General features: G+C 57.4%; 2 protein-coding genes across 5 annotated transcripts; both read right to left on the bottom strand.

Annotated features, from left to right (window-relative positions):
- Nucleotides 1-720: 720 nt before the first annotated feature.
- On the bottom strand, nucleotides 721-11,913 carry KHK (ketohexokinase). Of its 4 annotated transcripts, none has more exons than XM_068564022.1 (9): nucleotides 11,301-11,913; nucleotides 7,806-7,922; nucleotides 5,635-5,769; nucleotides 5,312-5,446; nucleotides 3,391-3,463; nucleotides 2,514-2,660; nucleotides 1,390-1,478; nucleotides 1,095-1,158; nucleotides 721-1,008 (listed from the first exon to the last, which is right to left on the bottom strand). In XM_068564022.1, exons 1-9 carry the CDS (start codon nucleotides 11,390-11,392, stop codon nucleotides 985-987), a joined length of 876 nt encoding a protein of 291 aa, XP_068420123.1. In that variant the 5' UTR covers nucleotides 11,393-11,913; the 3' UTR covers nucleotides 721-984. The 4 variants fall into 4 exon arrangements, with proteins under 4 accessions (XP_068420123.1, XP_068420120.1, XP_068420122.1 ...); XM_068564019.1 differs by having other exon boundaries at nucleotides 1,095-1,252; nucleotides 11,301-11,912; XM_068564021.1 differs by lacking the exon at nucleotides 5,312-5,446 and having other exon boundaries at nucleotides 1,095-1,252; nucleotides 11,301-11,912.
- Nucleotides 11,914-12,317: 404 nt separating this feature from the next.
- Nucleotides 12,318-20,174, bottom strand: EMILIN1 (elastin microfibril interfacer 1). The gene is made up of 8 exons (XM_068564562.1): nucleotides 19,529-20,174; nucleotides 18,466-18,591; nucleotides 17,782-18,002; nucleotides 14,675-16,603; nucleotides 14,189-14,305; nucleotides 13,795-13,812; nucleotides 13,498-13,635; nucleotides 12,318-13,060 (listed from the first exon to the last, which is right to left on the bottom strand). The coding sequence occupies exons 1-8, from the start codon at nucleotides 19,696-19,698 to the stop codon at nucleotides 12,723-12,725; spliced, it is 3,057 nt and encodes a 1,018-aa protein (XP_068420663.1). The 5' UTR covers nucleotides 19,699-20,174; the 3' UTR covers nucleotides 12,318-12,722.
- Nucleotides 20,175-23,956: the final 3,782 nt, after the last annotated feature.

Here is a 23,956-nt window from a genome sequence, read left to right as displayed (position 1 = left end):
ATGGAGTTCAGTAATATACTCATGGTCCCATAGCTAATTAAGTGGCAGATTTGAATTCAGGCCTGTCTGAGCCTAAAGCCCATACCTTTTATCACATTCTACGGCCTCACCCCCCTGCCCCAACTCCCATATGGAAATTCGCCACTTCCCATATGCCCTCAGACCAGGTCTCCCACAGGGAAAGCAATGCTTTGTATTCCGGGTCACGTTTGTGGCTGAGGCACCGCCTTAACTACGAGGCGGCTCCGAGCGTGGGGCGGTCAGGCTCGGGGGCAGTCACTGGGGAGATATTTTTGGACTGCAGAGGCTCCGCCAAACCAGAGTAGGCTCCGTGCCCGCTGGCCTGTCAGGTTGGCTCAGCCACGTGGACACTCTTGTGGCCACTGGAGTCTTGTGCAGAGCTGGGGCCCAGAGGAGCTTTTCTCATGGCTTGTGGTTATTTGGAAGGTTCCCTGGGGTGCAAGGGGTTAAGTCTCCTCCCCCACCAGGAAGGCCGGAAGTCTGGCCCTCTACCCTGAGCTGGGCCCCCAGCAAGGGCACAGCTGGTGGCAAGCCTGGGGCACTTCCTGCTGCTCTGGTCTGGGTGGCCCTTCCTCTGGGCCTGGGCAGGAGGTGAATTTGGGGAATAGAGAAAAAAAGGGCGAAGGACTGCAGGATCAAAGCCTCCAGAATCCCCAGCCAGAGCAGCTCAGACATCAAAGACAAACAGACTGCCAGAAGGAAGCTGGCTCTGGGGAAGATTTATTTGCTCTGTGGCTCTGCCATGTGAGATGCCAGGTCACAGGTGGAGCCCTCCCACAGCCTGCATCCACCTAGGGGGCAAGGCAGCCTGATGCCAGCTGGCCAGAGAAGAGAGGGCAACGGCAGCCAGTGATGCTGGCCTGGGGTGGGGTGTGAGCCGGTGCTTCCTGCCACAGGGCCCTCACACGATGCCATCGAAGCCCTGCAGACCACACTTCTTGCCCGCCACCTGGCAGCCAAAGCTCAGTGCCTCCTGCATGCTCTTCCCTGGAGGGAGGGATGAACGGCCAGATCAGCCTGGTGTTCCGGGCAGGGGCAGGCCCCAGCCCTGGGTCTCCTGCTGGGGTACTCACCCTGGGACAGGCTGAAGATGACGGACGCGTTGAAGGTGTCTCCGGCCCCCAGGGTGTCCACCACCTGGGGCGGTGGGAAAGCGTCGGAGTGGAGCAGCCGTCCATCAGGGCCCAGGGCATCGGCACCCTCCTCAGCCCAGGCACAGACCAGCGTAGCCCTGTGACACCCTCCACTCAGCTGGGTGTTAGCCCAGCCCTGGCCCCCAGCCTCATTATCCCTCCCCGGGGCAGACCCTGGGGGCCAGGCTCCCTCACTCCCCGTACCCGGGCCGCTGCCTGGCTTCCGCTAGCTCACCCCTTCCTCACGCGACCGTACAGGCCCCTCAGGGCCTCCTCCGCTGACTGGAACCCAAAGTGCTTGGCCACATCTTTGCTGACAAACACCTGCGGGCAGTGGGAGAGAGGCTGCCGGTCACCTGGGCTCTGCCCCAGCTGCCCCTCACGACCAGCAACCTGCTCCTGAACCGTGGCCACCTGCACCCCCAAGTAGCACCTCGCTGTCCCTCAGGAACAGGTTTTCATACTTGCTCAGGATATGCTAGGAAACAGCCATGTAAATTGTGACACAAAAGCCCCGGCCTATTCTAAGATCAACGGATTTCCTCACAATTGAAAACCCAGAGTGAGTCTTGAGGTCATCTTGGGGCGCAATCTACAACTGGCAGGTAAAACCACGGCTTTCAGGAGGGTTTCTGTTCTGTTTGGCTTTCCACATACAGCTATGCCCTCTAGGTCTGATTTCTTCATCTTTAAAACAAAGGGATAGGGGTTCTAGAGCTTCCTTAACACCAGCTACATATTAGAATCACCAGGGTGTGTTGTTAAAAAATACTTCAGCCCAGGCTTCACCTCTACCAACCAAATTAAAAAAAAAATGAGGGTGGAGCTCAGGCATCCACATCATTTAACGTGCAGCCAAGGTTGAGGCCCAACGAGCTTCCACTGTGATGCCAGGATTATCATCCCGATTCCATTTACATTCCAAACTTACCACGGGCAAGTCCCCTTCCCATCCTCCCTCACCCCCTAGTGGCTCCCACCCCAGAACTGGAGGGCTCCTTGGAGAGCTGCCCCATCCTGTCATCTGACAGAGGAAAAGACAAGAGGCCCAGGGAGGAGAGGCTTCCACGCAGGCTGGCCCTGAGGCTGGCTGTCTTGGCCTTGACCAAGCCCTCTGGCTGCCTTCACACCTATGCGCCCACTGGGGTGGAGGAATTCTACTCCTTGGCCACTGGTGAGGCCTGCACCAGAGCCCTAAGCTAGAGGTCTGCCGCTGTGCTTTGCCCCCACCTGCCAACATCACCAAGCCGCAAACTGCCATCCTAAGTGTGACAGGCAGGACAAGGGGACACTCGGACTCCCTTTAAGGACCAAATGAAGCTGGATGTGGCAAGTGGGGGGGCCGTGGGGGATGCTTACCACGTCTCCGTAGCCTAACAGCTGGTACAGCTCCTCTCGCGGCTTCTCCACCTCCACAGACACCTGGATCTTCTGCTCCGGAGGCTGCCTGGCGTTGTGCTGTTCTATCCGCTGCAGCATCTTCACCTGCTCCGATGCATTCCGGCCCTGGGGCAGAGCAGGGCAGGGCAAGCAACTCAGGACCAGCTGGGCGCTGGTCTCATTCTGCCTCATTCTTCCCTCCCTGCTGGAACCATGGGTGAGGGGGGAGAGGGGCCAGGAAGGCTGGGCCGGAAGCCCATCCTAAGTCTCAAAATTCTAGCGCTATCCTGGACCTTGGAGACCTTATTGACCAGCCCTCCCATTTCAGATGAGAAGACGAAAGAATAAAAGAGAGACTTTCCTAAGGACCTACAATAAATTAAATGACAGGGCTAGGATTAGAACTCAGGACTTCTCAAGGTTTCCTCCCACCTAGACTCCAAAACTTCTCTTGGAATGAAGATTCTAGTTCCCTTTATTTGGGAGCTGGGTCAGGCCCTCTCATTCCTGCCTCCCCAGAGGTAACGGGTCAGGCCTCCCACAGCCAGGCTCCTGCCAGAGGCCAACTCCAGAGGAGGTGGGGCAGCCTGTAACACAGAAAGCACCAGACTTTGCCTAGAGCCAGCATCCTGCTTCTGGCACCTACATCCTACTGTGTGACCTTGAGTAAATCACCCAGTCTTTCTGGGCCTTAGTTTCCACCTGAAAACGTAAAGGAGGATGGAGAGGGGGTGAGGGGGGTTGGATTCATTGATCTCTAAGGTACTTCATGGTTCAAAGAAACCAAGAAGGAGGCAGAACATGTGGAGGGGCTGGCAGGTTGAGGCCCTCAAAACACAGGTAGGGCAGGGCTTGCCTCAATGTGGATCCACTTGAACCGGGTCAGGTCAACCTTCTCAAAGTCTTTAGCAGACACATCTGGTAGGTTCCTGAGTCGCAGGACAGAAAGGACAGAGAAGGGTCATGGTGAGGTCAGCCAGGGCCAGGATCTCTAACTGGCTGCTAGGGCCCCTATGCCTGGCGCTGCCTGCAGCATGGCAGGAAGCTGAATCTATAGCACATGCTTCTGAGGCTTAGCTCCAGGACAGACCCTGTCTCAGGCTAAACTCGAGACCACTCCTTGCCCTACTCAGCTCCATCCAGACAGGGGGCTGGAGGCAGTTTCCTAGGGTGCCCCTTCCTGTGTTTGAGGCTGTGATATTATCTAAGGGCAAACTCAACCACCACATATGTCAAGCAAGGGACCAGTTCTGCGTGCCTTGGAGACCGTATCTCCCAAAATGCTCTCAGCGCACCAGGGACTACAATTCCCAGAATTCCTCTTGCCAGCAGCACACACAGCTACCACCATGCAGTGCCCCGGGAAACTACAAAGGCCACGCCGTTCTGCCTGGAGCTCGGGTCTGGGCCCTCTCACTTCAGGCACCCCAGCGGTGACAGCAGCGCTGTCCTGAGTTTGGCAGCTCCATGTTATGACCCTGAGATCAAGGTTGGTGCTTGAGGATGAGTTTATTTTTGGCTGACTTAGGTGTGGAGACCTGGGAAGGGTCCGCCTTGACCTTCCTTGGCCAGAGACCTACACACAGCCAGTGTCCTCCCCTCCATGTTCTGTGCCAAATCCTCCTCCGATTTAACTAGCTGGGTGACTGTGGCCTTTCTGAGGTGCTTCCCCTTTGGTAAAGGGGACCGAACCCCTAGCCTCGCAGGCCTGCTGCAGCTGGAGATAATGTGTGTGGATATGCCTGGACCGAGGCCAGTGGGCAATAAACATTTCTCCTTGGAGCTCCTCTCCCTCCCTTCCCGTGAATACCCATGTTGTGTCCCTGATCAAAGATGCTACAGATTGTTGCTTAATGGGCAGATGACTAGGGTTGCCCAATGGGAAGATCGTGTCTAGCATGTATGCCTACCCACTCATTCACTGGGACACAAAGAGCCCAAGGCCACCGGTTATAAATCTTGTTCTAGGATGACTGCCCCTCCCACAGGCCCAGTGGTCATGCTGGGCAGCAGGGACAGTCAGAACCCCAGGGCAGTTGGGCTTGGGCCATCTCTGCCCTAACAGAGTACTTGGCACACATTAGGTTCTCAGTAAACTAAACCTCTGAGATTTTTCAGGAGGGAATCTGGGAGAGATGAGAAGGGGTCTCTCCCTGGAGGCTTGGGACCCTAAAGGGATTCCCCTGCCCTGCCCCAGGTTAGCAACACATCAGATGGCCCTGTTCTGCTGAGCCAGTGTTCCCTTTCCCTCCTTCAGCAATGGCTGTGAGTGGTGTGTGGCATTTGGTCTGGCTTCATTATGCTGGGACCTTTGGGGTTGCCCATCTCTTTCGAACACTCAAACCTCAGCTCCTGGTGCCATGCTGCAGGCTGGCAACTCTGGGGCTGACCCTGGAAACCCCAGTGGGCCCCCTTCAGGGCTCAGGATGGTTTGAATCACATCTCCCATCCCTCTGTCCTCAGAACAATTTCCCCGTACTCACACCCAGGCTGCTGATTGGCTGATTATGGAGGAATCACATCATAAATTACAGTTTGCACAGGCCTGCCCGCCCATCCTTGGTGTTGACCAAGGCCAAGTCGCCAGGCAGAGCAAAGCCCATCCCTTCCCCCCCACTTCTCCCCTAATTGAGAACAATTCCGAAATCACTGAACAGTTTGGCATAGGGACAATTTCTGGTACAAAGAGGCCACAGAGGGCGGGCAAGTGGGCTGCCCGCGTGGCAAGTGAGCAGGCTAATTGGTGGGCTGTGGCAGGGCAGGCCAGGGGGCCTTACGTGTCGTAGAGCACAATGGTACGGGAGCCATTGGAGCTGTTGACGATGCAGCAAGAGCACGGGGCTTCCCCGCTACTCTGCCAGGCCACCTGAGACACGTCCACGCCCCGCTGCCTGAAGTCAGCCACCAGGAAGCTTGGGGTGGAGCCCGAGCCAAGGGAAGGGCAAGGAGACACAGATTAGAGGCTACCAGGGGCCTGGGCCTCCCGCGGGGTGGGGAGCGGTGCCGGAGCACGCGGGCCTTGGAGAGAAGGGTCCTGCTCTGGGAGCTGAGTGACGGCAATGGCGGCGGCAGCTGGCAAGGCGCAGACAGATGTACAAACCTGTAGGCATGTAGGATGGTGCGGCTACCACTGGCCTCGCTGCTGATGACTGTGGAAATGGGGACGGAGCCCGTGGTCTGAAAGACCGTGTAGCGTAGGTCCACGGAATAGCGGCGAAGGTCGTCCAGGACAAAACTGCCAGGGCGGAGTAACCCGGGGAGGCGCAGTTCGACGGGGGTTTGGGGACTGGAGGGTAGGTGGCAGGGCCACCGGGGACCCTGGGGTGCAAGCAGAGGGGCTGGGATGGGATGGGGAGTCACTGTCACAGGCTGTGTGGAGGCAGGAGAGCATGGCTGGAGCTTAGTGAGAAAAACCCTAAGGGACATTCTTTTAGGTCCTGACTGAAGCAAACTCCAACCCTGACCCTGTCCTTCAGTCTGACTCAAGCTGGAAAGGATTTGCTCGCGTTCCTAAAGCTAGATGGGGTAGACTTGGGACCTAGAACATGCACCCTGTTTGAACCAAGCAGGTGAGGGCACTGTGGCCCGCATCATGCAAGGCCCAGGCAGTATTAATAATTACCAAGGTGACACTTTGTCCCCCAGGTGCCCTCTGCTTGCTCATCCCCATGGTACTCCTCTCTCTGAAGTCCTTCCAGTCCTAACATGATTCCTCTCCTTCTACACCTGCCTCCACGAAGCCCAGCCAGGAAGTGGTGCTGCCTCGGTGGGTCGGCTCACTGCCCTCTCCTTCCACAGTGGCAAGCCCTCTCAGTGCCTGAGGCCCCGCAGTATAGACTGGGTCCAGGACTCTTGCTCAGAATCCCCTCCACTCAGAGTGAGCCGGGGGGTGGCCCCTCAGGAAGACTGTACCAGCAGAACAAGGAGGGCATCCCACCCCTCCCAGCTCTTTGGAAATGCAGTGTCCTGTCACCAGGAGCTGGCAACTATACCCAGCAGCCCAGCCACCATCCTGGCCTTTCTCACTATGGCTGAACCCCACTTTCGGCAACACCAAGGCTGGACAATACAGATTTGTATAGAGGTACCACGTCGGGGCATCATTCCTTGTCTTATGTCTCAAGGATCCTTTAAATAGTAGCTTTCTCACAGCATGGAGAATATGATTTGGTTTTTGCCAAATAACTTTTTGCACCCACAGTGCCAGGCACATGGTAGGTGCTCATTCAGTGTTTGTTGAACACATGGGGAGAATTTGGAATGGCCCAGCTATCAGCATGATTGCCACACAAAGGTGGGTCCACCACCCCAAAGCAAGAGGCACGGTCTTGCTCTAGCTGGGAGGGAAGGCAGCTGCTGAAGAGGGCTGACAAGTGAGCAGCTGTTGGCTCCGGGTCCCTCTGTCTCCCATCACAGGGCAGGCTCTCACCCCATTATTTGCCTCGTGCCAGTTCATAAGGAAGGGAATCTGGCTGAGGCTTGGGGCTGGGCTCTGGCAGCAGCCCCTCTCAAACCAGGGTTCAAAGGGCTGTGCTTTACAGGCCAGCAACCTGGCAGCCTGCCCCTGTGCCCACAGTGGGCAAAGTGGGCCTCACCGCCCTGATAAGCGCTTGCTGAGTTGGCAGTGCCAGGGGTCAAAGGGCTCTTGGGTCCCTGCAGCAGCCAACATAGAGGAAGTGTGTGGGCCACTATGGGCTGCAGCCTCCTAGCCGATGAGCTGGGAGGCATGGGTCTGGGCCCAGCTTTAGCACGTGGCATCCGGGTGTCCTTGGGCAGGGAGCTCTCGCTGCTTCAGTGAACAACGGGGACACAATCACTGGCCCTGCTCCCTCAGCTGGGAAAGAAACTGCAGGCCTGGACCCTGGGACCGTGGATGCAGGACATCCCCGAGAGAGGGCAGGTACAGCATGTCCCTAACTGCCTTCTGCCACAAGCACAGGCAGGATTAGGGACTTGAGAAGGGCAAAGTCACATCCACCGCAGAGAGTCTGTTGGAAACAAGGAAGGAGAAGGTGGGAAGCCGAAGCAGGCTCCAGGGACTGGCCAAGGAAACAGGCTGTGAAAATGAAACCTTTAACAGGAGCAGCATTAACAACTGAGCAGCAGATAAGCCATACCAGGGAGGGTCTGGGATGCTGGTACTCCACTCCCCACGCCCCACCCATTTCTGGTGGCCGCAAACCGTTTCTCAGAGACCGCCCACCCAGGGCCAAGGCTTCCTTCTTCTCCTCCCACCCCGTGGGCCACCCTCCCCTGGCTCCCTCCACTTACTCGGCAACGTGGCCCGGGGCCAGCGAGCCCATGAAGGCACAGGGGGCTCCAAGCAGGGAGAGGACAGTGCAGGAGTTGGATGCGTTGCCTCCACGCTGCCATCTCTGGGACAAGCACCTGCAAAACACAAGGAGGGTCCCTGCAGATCCAGCAGGCTGGGGCTGGGATAAGCAGGGCTGAGCCCTGAGTAGGGCCCACAGGATGTAAAAGCCAGGCGATTCCCCTCAGAAAGCATCCAGGCCAGCCTTAGGCTCAGCAAAGGGAAGAGGCTCAGCTATTCCCCAGCCCAGGCTAAATTCAAGTTCACAGTGATTAATTTCTATCTTGCACCTATTCTTAGGACATCAGGAAAGCACTCACTCGGGCCCATCACAATTTGAGGGTCCCACTGACTCTGGGTTACTTCCTCCTTTGTTACAGTGTCCCCCCACCAAGCCTCCTCCTTGAGAGCTGCCTCTTCCCAAAAGTGGCAAATCTCCTGCTGCTCCTGTCTTAAGAGAGATCACTTCAGTAATAACTCAGATTAAAATAATTAAGACAGGAAGCAAACCCGGACATTGTGATCATTTAAGAAGGTTGTGTGTGGTAACTTTTATGATGACAAAAGTTAAAAAGATTACTGAGTGAAGACCAGTTTTTCTCCATCTTTGTTCGTTTCTCCTTGTTTTTCAGCTTTATTGAGATGTAATTGACATATAACATTCTGAAAGCTGAAGGTGTACAACGTGATGATTATGATATACATATATTTTGTGAAGTGATTACTACAGTAAGGTTAGTTAACACATCCATCACAGTGCATAGTTACCTTTTTTTTTTTTTTCCTTTTTTTTTTCTCCATCTTTACTGAAAATCTAATAAAAGGAAACTAAGTCAAGATACACCTGAAGGGCTTCATTGTCATCATCAACAACAAAAGTGATAACTCATGCATACATAGTCAAAGCACTTGAATGGTTTCTCATTTGTGCTCCAATAATACTGTGAGGTAACAGTACAGGCTGTTACTTCTATTCTTCCAGCTCCAAAAAGGATAATAGTAACTGTGGCAGCTTACGATAAGGGGAACAAGTACCGAAGAACTACTAATTAAGAGAAATAAATGAAGTAGCATTTTTAGGCTAGGGTATATTTGTACACAAAGCTTAACCTTGAAGTTCCCTTCAGCCTTGGGAAAAGGGGACCATGATCTCATTAGAAAGAAGGATACTAATCTGCAAAGGGTCAAACATTTCTCAAGCTATGAGCTTTAGAGAAATTTTCATGCAGAGAAGAGAGAAGCCTGGAGGGACTGGACTTGCTCAAGGTCACAACAACAGTTAATGACAAAGGTGATACCAGAACCCGGGTTTCCTGACCCCAAACCACTGCAAGTGCTCTGTATTTCTGAACGGAAAGTAGTTGGGTCCCAGCTTGATGAGGCTTCAGAGAAAGGGTATACAGTTTTACTCTGTGGAAACCCTTCAAAGTTATATTGACGCCCAACTTTCTGTGCAGAAATGCTCTGCTGAGCATGAAGATGCTTTCCAGAAGGTCCTTCTCAGCCAGGACTCTGGGAGGGAGGGCCATTCCTCAGGGGTCTGGCCGAGTTCCAGGGGGCAGCTCCTGAGAGTCCTCGGCTGCCTATGGAGAGAGCCTGGGAAAGGTGGGGCTCAGATGCTGGGAAGGACTGTGTCCCCACTCAGGTTTGCCCATCGGGGAGGCACAACAGAGTCCAGGAGCTGGGCTGGGTGGGATGGGAGCACAGGAGAGAGGCCCTGTGGACAAGCAAACTGCTCCACAGAGGAGCAGAGCCATGGGTCTGGGGGCGGGGGGAGATACTCCCTGAAGCGCAGGGAGCATGGAGGGTCTCTTCAGAGAGGCACCTCGCTTAGTGCCCACCTTCGGAACCAGCTCCCGTCAGGGTGGAACTAGCAGGCTCTTGTCCTAGCCTCCCAACATGAGTAAGCTCAAAGGCACCGGGACTCAGCTCTAGCAGAACAAGTCGTCTGGGTCCTCTGGAGGTCCTCCACAGTTCTTGGAGAAACTGTAGCCCCAGAATCTGCACTGTTCTCCGGAAAGTAAACTTGACTCCTCACTGGGCACCAAGTCCCGGGGCTGGCTTGACCTTGGTAGGTGGGCTAGGTCCACACAGCAGCATACCCTTGTGCCTCCCCCCCCACTGTCCCTGCACCTTTTGCCAGGGGCTGTCACCTCTGGCAAACAAAGCAGCCCAAAGCAAAGGGTCAACTCCATGAGGCGGGCAGCAGCAAAGGAACAGGGAGCACCAGAGAGGGCGGAGGGCTGGGGCACTAGCATCAGGACGCTTGAGTTGTGACTACTGCTCTGCCACTCATCAACCACGTGGCCCCTTACAGAAGGTGTCTAATTTCTCCAAATCCTTAGCTTCCTCATCTCTAAAGAGAGGATGTGACTGATCCTTACACGCTTCCCATGGGCTGCTGTGAGGAAACTATGTAACAATGCCTGTGACAGTGCTGTGTGGACCCAGGGCTCTCCCCTCAGTGAGCATCCTGGCTGTGGTTGCTGTAGTGTCTTTCCCGAGTTCAATCTTGAACTCGCCTTTTATCCAGTTCTTGGCTGAGACAAGTGAGGGCCAAGAAGCAGTTCTTGTCCGTATTCTGAGCACCAGACTGCACCAAGAGACAGCCACGGATTCCACCACACAGAAGTGTCTTGGGATTACAGTGTAAGGGTGATCAAGAGTAAATACGGGAACCAACAAATGACTTTTCAACTTCTACCAGACAACCAAGAAGGGTCTCTTCCACTATGTTGTTCACTGAGTATTGTAAAAAGGACTTCTGGTAAACTTCTGGAATTCGGCACCAGGGAAAAGTCCGTGTGGCTCATGAACCAGCTCTACCCATAACTCACAGCATCTCCAAATTTGCCTGCCGTGCCAGCAAGCCCTGAGCTACAGTGAAGCTCAAACACCATGGTTTTGAAAGTTCTTGAACAGTCTAACTGCACATACTTCTTATTGTAAGCTACCTCAAAAAAAATTTTTAAAAGACACATATGAGATATATATGTGGTAAATAAATTAGAAGTAAATGCTGGTGATAGGCAAGTGCACAGTTCTCGTTAAAAAGAAAAAAACTGGCTCTGCACCTTCCTAGCTGTGTGCCCGTGGATAAATAACTGCGTCTCTCAGGGTCTTTACTTGCTTAGCCTACTCGGTAAAATGGGGATAATGATGTCTGACACGGTCCCAGGGTTGAAATGGGAACTGGAGAACACAATGCTATCCAGAGCCTGGATCTTACTACTAAAGGCCTCAATTCTTTCCCCAGGTCCCGGGCAGAGGGCAGGGGGCACCAGCTCCCAAGGCGACCTCAAGGCCTTGCTGCGGGGGGGACCGCCGCCCCCCCGGGGGCCGGGCCGCCCCCCCCGCCCCCCCCCCCCGCTCATTAGCTGTGTAGTCTTGGCCGCCTGGCACAACGCGGGGCTGCAGCGGCCCCTAGGGTCTCCGAGGGGCCCGGGCGCCCCTACCTGCTGTCCGTGTCCTCCTCTGGGTATTTGTCCATCACACTGATGATGTCCAGCGCCACTAGTCCCACGCACAGAATCTGCTTCTCTTCCATAATGCTGCTCCCGGAGCTTTCTGCCCGCTCGGCTGACGGGGTTCCTCCCGGGCTCTGCCTCTTATCCCGGAGTATCGTGTCCCAGCTCCCAGAGTCTGCCCTGGCTCCTCCTCCGCGTCCCGAGCTCCTCCTCCAAGGAGCCTCCTGCAGCGGCGAGGGGTGCAGTGGGGTGCAGGGGACGGAGCCGGGCTCTTGCTCCCCACGCGCATCGACCCCAGCGGGCCTGGGAGTGCAGACCCCGCGGTTTTGGTCCCCGGCCTCCCCTTAGCAGGTGGCGTGGCCCAGGAGATGGCTACGCCTTCATATTCTCGCCCTCAGTTTCCTCACTTGTCAGACGGACTCCGAGCTAATACAAATCTCTCTAAAGCGCAGCTAGGCAACCTCATGAATGCCAAGAGAAAGCGCAGCAGAAAGGCATCCCTTGTCCCGCCTTCTCCTGCACCCGCGGATCCCTCTCCAGACCCTAGGCCCGCGGGGTTGAACCTGGCCTCGCAGCTGCGGCCCGGTCCCCGGCATCCAGAGCCGCGGCTCGCGCCGTCCCTACTGCCCCGCCCCGCCCCGCCCCCGAGGCCCAGCCAATCCCAGCTCGAGGCCTCGCCTCCGCCGCTGAGCAGCTGGTGCACTCAAGATGAACGGCGGACGTCACGTGACGGGAGACACCGCCCAGCGGCGCCGCGGTCTCGGCTCCCAGCGCCCTCTGGCGGACGCCGGCGGAAAAGGCGCGACCAGTAATGGGGCCCGGCTAGGGCTCCAAGCCCCGGGCGCACTTCTCGCCCGCGCGTCCAGGGCAAGTGCAGGCAGAGCTACCCCCGCCAGAGCGGAGGGCGCGAGCGGGGTCCGGAACCCGGGGCTCCCTCACCCCGTCCCCTGTATACTCCTGTCTACCCCTGAACACATAGTAGAGCAGACAGCTTGTTTAGTTTAGTTTTTTTTTTTTTTTAAGAAAAACCAAGTGTCTTTATTCCTGAATAGTTTAGTATGGCGGTGGGGGCCGGAGCCCCCTCGAGAGAGTCCCGGAGCCCAGGGATTCGGCCTAGAGGCCAGTTGGGGGAGCAAAGTGTGCGAGGATTAGCCCCTCCGCAGTCCGAGTCTTGCAGGGACGGCGATCAGGCCAAAAGTCTGGACGAGGGGACCCCAGAGTCCCAGACCCGGTGCACTCCGACCGTGGGAAGGACGCTGCTCTGGGCGCCTGCGCTGCTGCGGCGGGTACAGAGACGGCGGCTTGCCCCGAGTCGGGGCCCCGTCCCAGGCGAGACGCCCCGGAGCCCACCCCCCAGCTGGCTGTTTGGACGGCGTAGACACTTCGGGCCACTGGGGCCCGGCTCCCTGTCTACGCCTGTTCTAGCTCCAGGTCCCCGTAGAGCAGGGCTCCGCTGAAGATGGTGAGCGGTTCCTCCGAGTGCGCCAGCTGCCCCATGACCAGGTCGATGCAGACCGTGTCCCCGGCCTGCAGCGGCAGGATGAGGCTGAAGACGCCTAGGGCGCCCGGGCTGGGCTGGCTCTCGGCCACCGGCTTATTCTCCAGGCCCTCAGGCTCGTAGCCACCGGAGTCTATGCGGGCCACGCCCAGGTTGGAGCGGGACAGCACGGCCTCCACTTTCTCGTGCCGGTGCCCAGTCAGCACCGCGCTCAGCAAGTAGCGTCCGGCTAGTGGCGCCGTGAACACGCCTGGGGACAACAGTGGCAATCAGGAGGGAGACAGGTGGCAGGGGCCGGGAAGGTGTCCGGGAGCCCTTGCAGAACTCCTGGACTACGTGCAGAGGGACCCTCTGGGTCTTTTCACCTCTCTTCTACTAGAATGTGAGCTCCACGGACGGCAGGGAAACCAGCGTTTTGTTCATTTCCGCATCCCCAGCACTTAAAACAGTGCCTGGGCAAGAACAGGCCCCCCCATAAAGAGCTGTGGAATGATAGGCTTTTCCCCTCCCCACCTCACCCCTCAGTCCAAGCTGTGGTGAGAATGAATAAATGAAGGAGAGAATAGGGGTCTCCCCAAACCAGAGAATGAAAAGACTCAGCTTGTCTGAAACTGCAAGAATGGGGACATATCACTGCACAGCCTCCCCCGTTCCCCCCAGTGCCCAGCTGCCCACTCCCAGGCTTACCAGTCTCTGGATCATAGTAGCCCCCATCGTTGAGCAGGACCCTGTCAAAGGGCACTGTGCCTGGTTCAGACCGGGGCAAACTCAGGGCAGCTGAAAAGGCCACCCGGGGCACAGAGGCTGCTGGTGCCCCCTCTGCTCCTGGGTGGGGTGGGGAGGGTGTCAGAGTGGACGCTCAGTGCAGGGCTGCCCAGCCCCCTTCCCCTCCTGGCTCTCTACCCCCAGGGCTGCCTGAGGCCTTCCGTCCTCCAAATCCTAGTTCAGTTCCCCGCCCTCCAGCACTGAATGAGAGGAACTTACCCTGTTCACCTTGGGGACCTGTGGGAAGAAAAAAGGGAGCAGTGAGAAGTAGGGCAGCTCTCGCTAAGTCACTCAGCAAACATCTGCTTTCCCACTGTGCCAGGTGCTATGCAGACTCCAAAACAGAACTGGGCGTATCAAGAAAAGGAGGAAGAGATAGGGTCCATTCTGTTCAACCTTATAGGCTCAGCCATCGTCTTCAACACAGCAGTGAGGCCACCACAGCCAACTGGCCAACACAGTGACTATCCTAGCTCCTAGTCACTGTCAGCCATGTGGGAGCCCCAGTTCCTTGCCCCTTTCCCCCCTTCTCTGTCCGGTTCAGAGTGGACTGTCAAGCCCGGGGTTGGGGTTGGAGTAGCCCTGGCTGCAGCAAGGATCTCAGCCCACATACCTGGTGGTCCGATGGGCCCCTTTTGTCCATCCTTGCCTGGAGGTCCTGGAGGTCCGGCAGGGCCTGGGGGTCCCTGTACCCCAGGAGGCCCCGGTGGCCCAGCCTCACCTGCAGGACCTACAGTGACGAAACTAAGTTGAAGGAGAGCCATAAAAAGGAGTTTCCAAAGGACAGGGAAGGCGGTGGATCCAGGGGCAGGGTGTTGGGGCCCCTCGCTGCCCATGCTGGGTACCTAGCCGGCAGAGCGGCACCCCTCCTCCACCCACAGGCCTGTCTGAGCCGTCAGGGGAGGACGGGGAGCTGGGACCTTGGATCATCTCTTGTGGACAAACCAGGCCCTGGGACAGAGGTGGGTCTGCAATTCATGCTGGGCAGGGCAAGGAGAAAGTGGACGAGGTTAAGGCTGGGCTGTCGCAGGGTCAGGGGAGGAGAAAGAAAGGACTTGAAAGGAGTCCCCCCACCCCGTGCCTCCTCTTGCCCCCTCACCGGTGAGGTCCTTCAGACTAAGTTGGTGAAGCCGGTCCTCCAGGAGCAGCAGGGAGCTGTTAAGGGCGCCGAGCCGCCTGCCCAGGGTGGCCTGCCCCCCTAGCAGCTTCTCCAGCAGGGCTGCCTGTGTCTGGCTGGTGCTGTTGGTTTCCCGTAGCCCGGCCCAGAGCCCAGCCACGTGTCTGGAGAGGCCTTCGCGCAGGCCCTGCAGTCCCCCGGCCACCGTGTCCAACCGCTCACAGACTCCCTCCAGGCGGCCCAATCGCCCCTCTAGGCTGGGGCACTGGCCGGCCTGTGCCTGTCCCTCTTCCAGGCCTCGGAAGCGCTCCTCACTCTCTGTAGCATGCTCTGTGGCCTCCTGCTGCAGCCTGTTAATCTCAGAGATGATACGGTCCTTGGTGGCTCCCAGGTCAGCCAGATCAGCACCCTGGCCCTCCACTGTGGTCTGGAGCTCATGCAGTGAGTCATTGAGGGAGCTGAAGGTGAGAATAACCTCGGAGAGCTCTCCCTGCAGGGCCTGGAGGGCTGAGCCTGAGCTGCCCCCGAACACACTGAAGCCATCCAGAGGCCCACGGCTCGGTCCCCCAACACCCGGGCCGGCCCCAGGGCCCCGCGGGGGTAACAGGGGGCAGGAGCAGCGCTCCACACCATCTCGAAGACGGCCCAGCTCCTCCTGGACACCACCGCAGGTGCCACAGCCCTCATCCCCACGGGCCTGCAGCAGCCCCTCCAGCTGGCCCAGCCGTGCAGCTGTGAGATTCAGCTGCAGTGTGAACTCTGCAGCCGCCTCATCCAGCGCATCGACACGACCCTGGAGCTGGCCCACGACCCCTTGCAGTCCCTCCAGCGCGGCCTGCTGGGCCTCGCCAGCTGCTCCCAGCTTGTGCAGGCCTGAGCCCACGAGCTGCAGCTGCCCCTCGCTGTCCAGCACCCTGCGCTCCAAGGCACTGAGGATCTCGCTGACCTGGGAGCCCTGCTCTCCCGGGGCCCCAGAGCAGAGCTGCCCACATGCCTGCACAGCCCCTGCCACCTGCTCTTCCAGCAGAGCCAGCCGCCCCCCCAGCTCCCCGCTCACATTGGCCAGCAGCCCCTCCAGCTTCTCTTGTTGGCCCCGGGCAGCAGGCAGCCAGTGGCCCAGCCCCCCGGGATGCCCCCGCCAGCCCTCCTCCTGCTCCTCCAAGGGGCCCAGGGTGGAGTTGAATCGGTCCTCCAGGCGAGAGAGGCGGGACGCTAAGCTGGTATAGCCTGGGGGGTGGCCCCCTTGCCCAGCTGCTACTCCCAGGTTGGCGCCCCGCCGCCCGCTCAGGACTGTCACCGAGCCAGCCACTACATCCAGCCTCCGCTCCAGTTCGGCCAGTCGCCGGCCCAGCTCTGGAGGGCAGCATTCCTGAGGGGGCCAGCGGCCCAGGGCCTGCCCAGCGAGCTGCCGCTGCCGCTCCTCCACGGAGGCCAGTAGCTTCTCCAGCGCGCGCAGCCGCTCCCTGTCCTCCTGCTGCTGCCGGCGGAAGCCATCCAGCCCCGCCAGGCACACGGAGCAGGACTCCTGCAGCCGCTGCTCCAGCTCCCGCAGCAGCTCCTCGCTGTGGCCGGGAGGGGCCGGGCTTGGGCCCAGAGCCCTGCTGCCACCGCTGCCACCACCACCGCTGTGATGGGTGTTGAGATGGCCCAGCTCCTCGTCGTGGGTGGAGACGCGGTTGTCCAGGAGCTGCAGCTGCTGCTGGATCTCGTTGAGGGTTTCGTGCACACCGGGGCGGGCAGCTGCATCTGCGGGCTGCTGCCTCCCATTAAAGGCTGTCTCCACAGCTCTCTGGACGTCTTCCGTGAGGCGCCCACTCAGTCCCTGCAGGACACCCCGGAGGCCCTGCAGCTCCTTTGTCAGGCTCTGCACCTGCTCCTCCAGCTGCTGCACCTTCTGTGACTCCCCAGGTCCTGGCAGAGAGGGGAAGGCATGAGGTCGAGGGGCTAGGCCTCAGAGCTCAGTGCCTACCTCCTAGGTCCTGCTCTCCCCAGCTCCAACAAGAGGGCAGAGGTCCCAGCTGATACGGCCATTCCTTAGCTGCGTGACTTGGGCAAGAAAAGATGGTAGGAAACTCCATTCACTGAATGCCTTTAAGCCACATGTGTACCATGGCTCCTTCCCCCATCCAACAACTCCACTGTGAAAATACCATTAGTTCTTCCCATTTCACAGACTGGGAAACAGAGGACCAGAGAGGTTAGTTAATTAACTGGGCCATGGATTACAAGTTTAATAAGTGGCGGAGCCAAGTTTCAAACCCAGGTCATCCATCAGACCACCAAGGCCAGGTCCTTTCCACCTTCCAGAATGCCTCTTAACTTTATGGAAACTGTTTCCACATCTGAAAAAAGGGAATGATACTATGTCACCCCCTCAGGGTGAGTGAAATGCGAACGTAGGGTAGGAACCTCTCCACAGCACTACAGGGACAAACAGGGCTCCGAGGCAAGCTGCGGGGGATCTGGCTGGATGGTGGGAGAGTCAGCCAGAAGTTCCTGTTTCCATAATTACAGCACAGCTATCTCCCTGGCAGGCAAACACAGCACATCTGCAGTGTCGGGCAACGGGGACTGCTGCATTCTGGGACCTGCAGTCTCCAGAGGCCACCGAGGGCCCTGGGACCTGTAGTTGGCTGCAGTGCATGCTAGGACTTGTAGTCTCATCTGTCTATCCCCTTGGACCAAGCTTCTCCAAGGAATTCCCCCTTCCTCCGCAGCTGTTCCCAACTAGGAAGTATCTTGGCCACACGTGGGCGTGAACGAGCACATTCTCTTTTTCTGTCTTCCTTTTCTCTGGGTCTCCACTCAATCTCTCTTCTCTGTGTCACACACACACACACACACACACACACACACACACACACACACACACACACACACACACACACACACACACACGGACACGGACACGGACATATTCTCTCTCTCTCTCGCTCTCTCTCTCGCTCGCTCTCACGTGTGGGAAGGGATCTCATTAACTCCCTTCTGTCCCCTCTAGTGACCTGGAGCAGGGGTTCCCCGCAGCAGCCTGGCCCACGCCTCCCCCAGCACCGTCTCGCCCTCCTCTCCCCAGCAGCTCCCGTACTCACCTTCCCCGCCCAGTCCACTCAGGTGGCTGCCTGCACTGGAGCCCGAGAGGTTGGGGCGGGCGGGCCGGGGCCGGGGTCGCGGCGTGGTGGGTGCAGGACCCAGCGCCGGGGCAGGGCCCTCGGCACAGTCATCGCCCCCGTACCCCTGGCAGCACCTCCACTCCATATCCGTTACTGTTTTGTAGGCCACACGGTAGCGAGGGCGGAGGAAGCTGCGGTACCTGGGAGAGGCAGAGGGAGGCCTCTTGACTCCTCCCTGTCCTGTAGTGATCCTGGCCCCTGTCCTCAGAGATGGGCGGCCGCTGGTGGACTAGGCCTGTCCCTCAGGCTGGGTCCCCCTTACTGACCAGCATGTGGCCTTGCTCAGTTGACAGTTTTCAGCTTGTTGGCCAAGGGCCAAATCCCTATTCTTCCTCCCCTTGTCCTGTGCTGGAACTTTGAACTCCTCTCCTTGACTGTGACCCAGCCCGGAAAAGGCATTCCAGGGGCTGGCAGGGTGGTCCAGGTAAGTTTGCCCTCAGTATTCCACCAGCCAAATTGCTGCCTCAGCATCTCCTCAGCTGGCTCTGACCGAAGCCCCCGGTCCTGCCCCTTGCTACCTGCTTGGTACAAATGCCCCCAGTTGGCCGCCCTAGCCCAGCCCCAACCAAGTGCACATCCCCTGGTGGGGGGGGGGGTGCTCACATGATGCTGTGGGAACACTGGGGCTGGCCCCAGCCACAGGGCTGGTAGTCAGGCTTGATGAAGGTCTCCACTCCATCCTCAAGGACACAGCTCACTGTCCGGGTCACCACATAGGCACACCAGTTCCTGCAGATACAACCCCACGTGGGCCCAAGAGCCAGAGACACATGCCCCTAAGGACGGCCCAGGGGCCACCAGAGGGGCTGAGGGAGGGTCAAAAGATGAAGGGCCCCTGGGGACCGGTGGGAGCCAGGGCTTTGGCAGGGGCAGCTCCCCCCCGCCTTCCTGTGCAGCAGGAGTCAATAAAGACTTTTCAAGATGGGGACAGGAGGTGTAGATGCAAAACCACAACGATGAGATGTTGATCCTTGTGGCTGGGGGCACCTGGGGAGCCTCTGAATCCACGCATTCATTCGTGTCCCTTCTGTCTCAACCCCCAGCTTGGCGTGGCCTGTGTGAACCGACTGGCCAGGTCCCCTGGAGATCCCCTGGATGCTGGCTTCCACCCACCACTCAGGGGAGACGACGGGGCAGGCAGGGGTCCAGCTCAGGGTTAAGGAGAGAATAAGCCATTGATGAGCCCTGCCCGCCTTGGGGCTCGAAGTTCTACACTCTTGGCCCCATTCACGCCAGCCTCTGGTCCATGTCGGCTGGAGAGCCACAATGAGCAGAGGAGTGGCGTCAGAAGCGTGGATTACTGGATGGGGCTGAGGGAGCCCTAGAAAGGAATGAAAGGTTTGCCGAGAATCCCAGGCTGGTATGCAGCTGGCGGCTGGCAGGAAGGCCTGGCTGGTGCCGCTCAGGGTAGTTTCCCTGGGCACCTAACGTGGAAACGGATCTCCCTGAGGTTGGGGGGGACCTATCTATTCAGGGGGCCTTGGAAGTGCCCTGAAGGAAGGCGGGCGTGTAAAGAGCCACCTGATGGATGGGTTTCCTCTTCCCCCTTCCCTGCCCTAGGTGGGGACAGCCCAGAAGAGCGGACCCAAGGCAGGGGCCAGGATACGCACCTTCTCACCCACCCTCCCACCTACCTCCAGCCTCGGGCTGGGACCCAGACTCTTACCTGTGGCGGCTGGCAGGCCGGGGGGCACTCTGGGCCTGGGGTCCCCCAGGGCTGAGGGCCCCGCCACTCCCAGTGTAGAGGCTGTAACCGCGAGGAGGGTAGCTAGCTGCCCCCACGGCTGTGGTCAGCAGGCAGCAGAGGTAGCAGCTCCAGAGGGTTCCGGGGGCCATGGCGGGGGCGCTCCGTGGTGGCCCTCAGAGGCACATCCTGGCCTGACCACTGGCGCCTCTGCCTGGAGCGGGGGATGCCGCTGCTCGAGGGACAGCAGGTCCTGTCCCCAGCTTCCTGCCGGCAGCCCCCAGCCACACGCCTCCTCCTTGGCCGCCTGGCCTGACCGCTCTCCCCCTCCTCTTTCCTCCTCAGGCTCCTATCTGTCTCTCCCTCCGTTCCTTCCGCTCTCCTCTTCTCCACTTCTGAGGGGGGTTTGTTCTCTGTGCCCCCCGGTCTCCTGTGCCTGGTTCCTGGCCCTCTCAGATGCTGCTTCCTGGGCCTCCACCCCCTCGCCCCAGCTGGCCCTCCTCTGGTCTCCCTATCGCTTTTCCCCAATGACTGGATCCTGAGGGTGACAGGGCTTTGCCCCTGTGGCTGCTCAGAGGCGCAAGAGTGGCTTCGGGGCGGGCCCTGGCCTCCCGCCTCTCTCTCTCCCTCACTCCCCTCCCTTCCCCCCTGTCTGGCTGGCGGTCCAGCCTCCCCCTTCCTCCCCCCACCTCTCCAACCATCGTGCGCCACATCTGCTTCTTGTTAACTCCGGGAAAGAGAGAAAAAAAAAGGAAAAACAGAGAAATGTGGAGTTGCCGCCGGGCTTGGGGCCAGCCTCTCAGACGGGCCACATGGAGCGGAGCTGGGGCCAGAGCTGGGGTGGAGGCCCAGGGCTGGTCGCTTAGACAGGGAACGGGAGCTGGAGCCACAGCTCTCCTGGGGCCAGGGCAGGCCTACCCTGGGACAGAAGACCTGAGAGAGGAGCCCAGAGGGGAGAGGTGGAGAGGAGAGCTGTAGAAGGAAGGAAGAACTCACAGGGCTCAGCAGGACAGTCACTCACCATCTAGTCCAGCTGCTTCCTTTCATAGATGTGAAAATTGAGGCCCAGAGTGGGAAAGTAACTTGTCCAAGGTAACACAGCAAGTCAAGAGCAGGGCACAGATTAGAATATAAATAGTACCCAGGTCAGTGGCTTGGGAGGAAAAAGGAGGAGAGGAGCGAGGGCTACTGGGCCAGGGAGGAAAAGGAGAAGGACTCCACTGAGGCAGGCAAGAAATTCAGAGAAGCCAGAAGAAGAAAGGAATCTGGCAATGGGGAGTAGCCTTCTTGTCAAGCATGGAGAAGACATGGGCAAGAGGAGAAAGACTTTCATTCTCAAAAGGCCAGGTGAACATAGGTCTCAGACTTGTCTTGGAGAAGGTCAGCCTGAGTCGGGGAGGGGAGGGAAGGAAGGAGGTGAGTTGCGCCCTATCTATTTAGCCTGAAGGAAGTCACTCCCTAGAGTGGAGCCAAGTCTGATAGCCTCTGAGGCAGGTAAGGAAGTTGACTCAACCACCAGCCTGCCCGGTAGGCTCTGTCAGAATCTGTCGGCCGGCCCCCCTCACCATCTGGCCCCCAGCGTTGTGTTCTGTACAGGTCTCCCTGCGTGGTGGGCCGCTTGGGAGAGCGAGGCAGCAGTACTAGACAGAAAGGAGGCGAGAGCCCGGTGTGTGGGCGCTGCGGAGGTGCCTGGGTAGCAAAGGCACGTGTAGAACTCAGTAAGGAGCAGCTGGTCCTGCTGGGGAACAGGACACAAGCTCCTGACAGAGAACGAACACAGGGCAGGACAGACAGAAGGCCAGACGGATGCTGTGCTCCCGGTAAGAGGAGGGGAAAGGTAGCTGGCTGCTGCGGGGAGTCAGAGAAGAGCTGTTGGAAGAAACGGAATCTGATAAATGTGGGGTGGGGGGGAGTGAAGAACAGAGACAAGGCGGGGGAAGAGATTTCAGGTTGGTGAAAGCGGTCTGTCTCAGTTTCCTCATCTGTAACATGGGAATAATCATAGTACCCTCCTTCCTAGTTTCGTGTGGATTAAGTTAATCCATGTGAAGCATTTAGAGTAGTGTCTGGCATGTGGTAAATGTTAGCTCTTCTTTGTGTCAGAAAGTCAGAGAGGTCGATTGTGGAAAAATCAGGGAGAGGTTCAGATGACTGGTTAACAGCTTGGGTTACAAGTTTTTGAGTAGGGGGTCGATATACATGCAGAAAGAAGATATTCTTGGCAAAAGCAATGGGCAGGGCGTTAGGGCACAAGGATGCTGGTTCCAGCTCCTCCTCTAAATAGTGTTATCACTTTGAGCAAACCCCCTGACTCCACCGGAGGTCTGCTATCTTTCTGTCATCTCAGGTCCCTTCCAAATTCTACATTGCAAAGTGATGCAGACTTGGAAGAGAAGGCTGTGACTGCTTGGTGACTGCCTGGGTAATGACGGACCAGATGAAGGGGGACACCACAGAAGCTTCCAGGGTTTGAGCCAGGATGAGTAAATCGAGAAGGGGAGCAGGTTTGAAGGAAAGAAAGATGACCTTCGTTTGGGCATCCTGAGTTTAAGATGAGAATAACACATCTCAATGGAAATAAACTTCCAAAGGAGATGGTTAGCAGTGTGGGTCTTGATTCTGGGAACCATTTGCAGGGCAATAGTTGGAAACTATAAGAATGGATGCCACCAAATCTTCAATGTGAATCTGAGTGATCTGCCTCTGAGGTCCTATGGCCCAGAATATGATCCTGATGACTGGGAGAAATGTTGGTGAAAAGACAGGATGGTGAAAGTAAACACTGGAACCAACAGAAATGGAAATTTGTGGCTGTTCCTTAGAGGTGAGGGGATCGGCACCTAGGGAGACGTGAAGGAATTGGTCCTGGAAGGTCCTGATTTCAAAGTCGCTGTCAGTGGAAGGCAGCAGCCTAGGCCCTGGCCCTGGCCCTGGCAGGAAGCTAACTCACTTCCCCTCCAGGTGGCCCTGGCTGCTGCTGTGGGTTTGCTTTCTCTGCTCTTTCCCGTCTTCTCCGTTCAGGAGCTTCTGGCAACTTGAAAAGTCATCCCAGCCATCTTGTGACTACCCAGTTGTCACCCGTTCCTTTGCCTGCCCCCTTAAGTTACAAAATCTGTTGTATTTTAAGTGTGTCAAGTCAAAAATGTTGCCTTTGAAATATAATGGCAGTAGGTTGCATTTCATTTAGTCCTGTAATTAGGAGCCAAGACCTAGGGCCTGACATGAATGTCTAGAGATCTCAAAGAAATCAGTGGGTTCACTGGGGAGGCCTGAGGTGTTGGGCGAGCAGGCTGCAGTGGAGACTAAAGTTAGAGGGAATGCAGTGGTGGCGGTGGTATTGATAGGCAGCCACAAACTTCCTAAGAGACTGGAAGAGAATTCCTGAGACCAAAAAAGGCTAAGAGTCCCTGGGGCACTAGGACAAGATCTATTTTATAATCTCTCCAAGACAGATTTCCATGGGTCTAGTGCCAATGGGAAATCTTGGCTATACCAGGCAACTAACTCATTCAGTCAACCATCACTGACTGAGCAATGAGCTCCTGTGCCTGGGGCCAGAGAGATAGGGGCCCCAGCAGAAAGGAGCATTTTATGCCTACCACCCTCTGTCAGAAGACTGAATAGTGGGAGGAAAAAGGGGGGAATAATATCAACCGGGCCTTGGGTCATGCCAACCCAGATGGGAATCCCAGCTTGTGGGGAGTCTTGAGCAAAAGTCCACTCCTGCACAAATGCACACATTTTCTTTTTCCTTCCAACCCTTCCCACAGGTACAATACTTTAGGAGCCAACCTCCCTGGACGCAGGGCCCAGTGCCCCTTTTCCAGGTCTTGTTGCTTTTTCACTCCTGAGCCTAATCCTGACTATGTCTTCTGCTTGAAATTGTCCCACTGATCACAGAGATTAAGCTCCACACGTTCCCCCCCCCCCCGCCCCACGTGCCCCCTAATCCTCTCTCTCCTACTTCCCCCAGGATAAGGCTTCACCTGTCTCACTTCCCACATACTTTTCCACCCAAGCTTTTTTCAGGAGTTGTTAGCTCTTAGCTGAGTCTAGTTTAGTCCTGGAGACCATTTTTAACTTGTTTAAAATGTTCCTCCAGGCACTAGGCCAAATGACCCATTCAAGGCTGATAAAGACTCGCTGACCTAGGCACAGGATGTTCTGGGAGGTGAAGGACATTTCTGGATGGTTCTAAAACAAATCCTTTTCCGCTTGTCCCTGACCCTAGGACAACCTATTGAGTCCACAGTCTGACACAGAGTATGCAACAGAGGAAGGAGGATCAGGTGACACTGTCTCTAACCATTTGTAGAACCTTGGTCAAGTCAATTACCTTCTGGGCCTCAGTTTCCTTCTTCATAAAATGACCTTGAAGGCCCCCTTCAGCTCTGAGAGTCTAGTTTACTT

This window comes from Eschrichtius robustus, chromosome 15, assembly GCF_028021215.1.
Source record: "Eschrichtius robustus isolate mEscRob2 chromosome 15, mEscRob2.pri, whole genome shotgun sequence".
In the NCBI taxonomy this organism is placed as follows: domain Eukaryota; kingdom Metazoa; phylum Chordata; class Mammalia; order Artiodactyla; family Eschrichtiidae; genus Eschrichtius; species Eschrichtius robustus.
The sequence above is the reverse complement of the archived record's forward strand: the minus strand, read 5'-3'. Positions and strand labels throughout refer to the sequence as shown.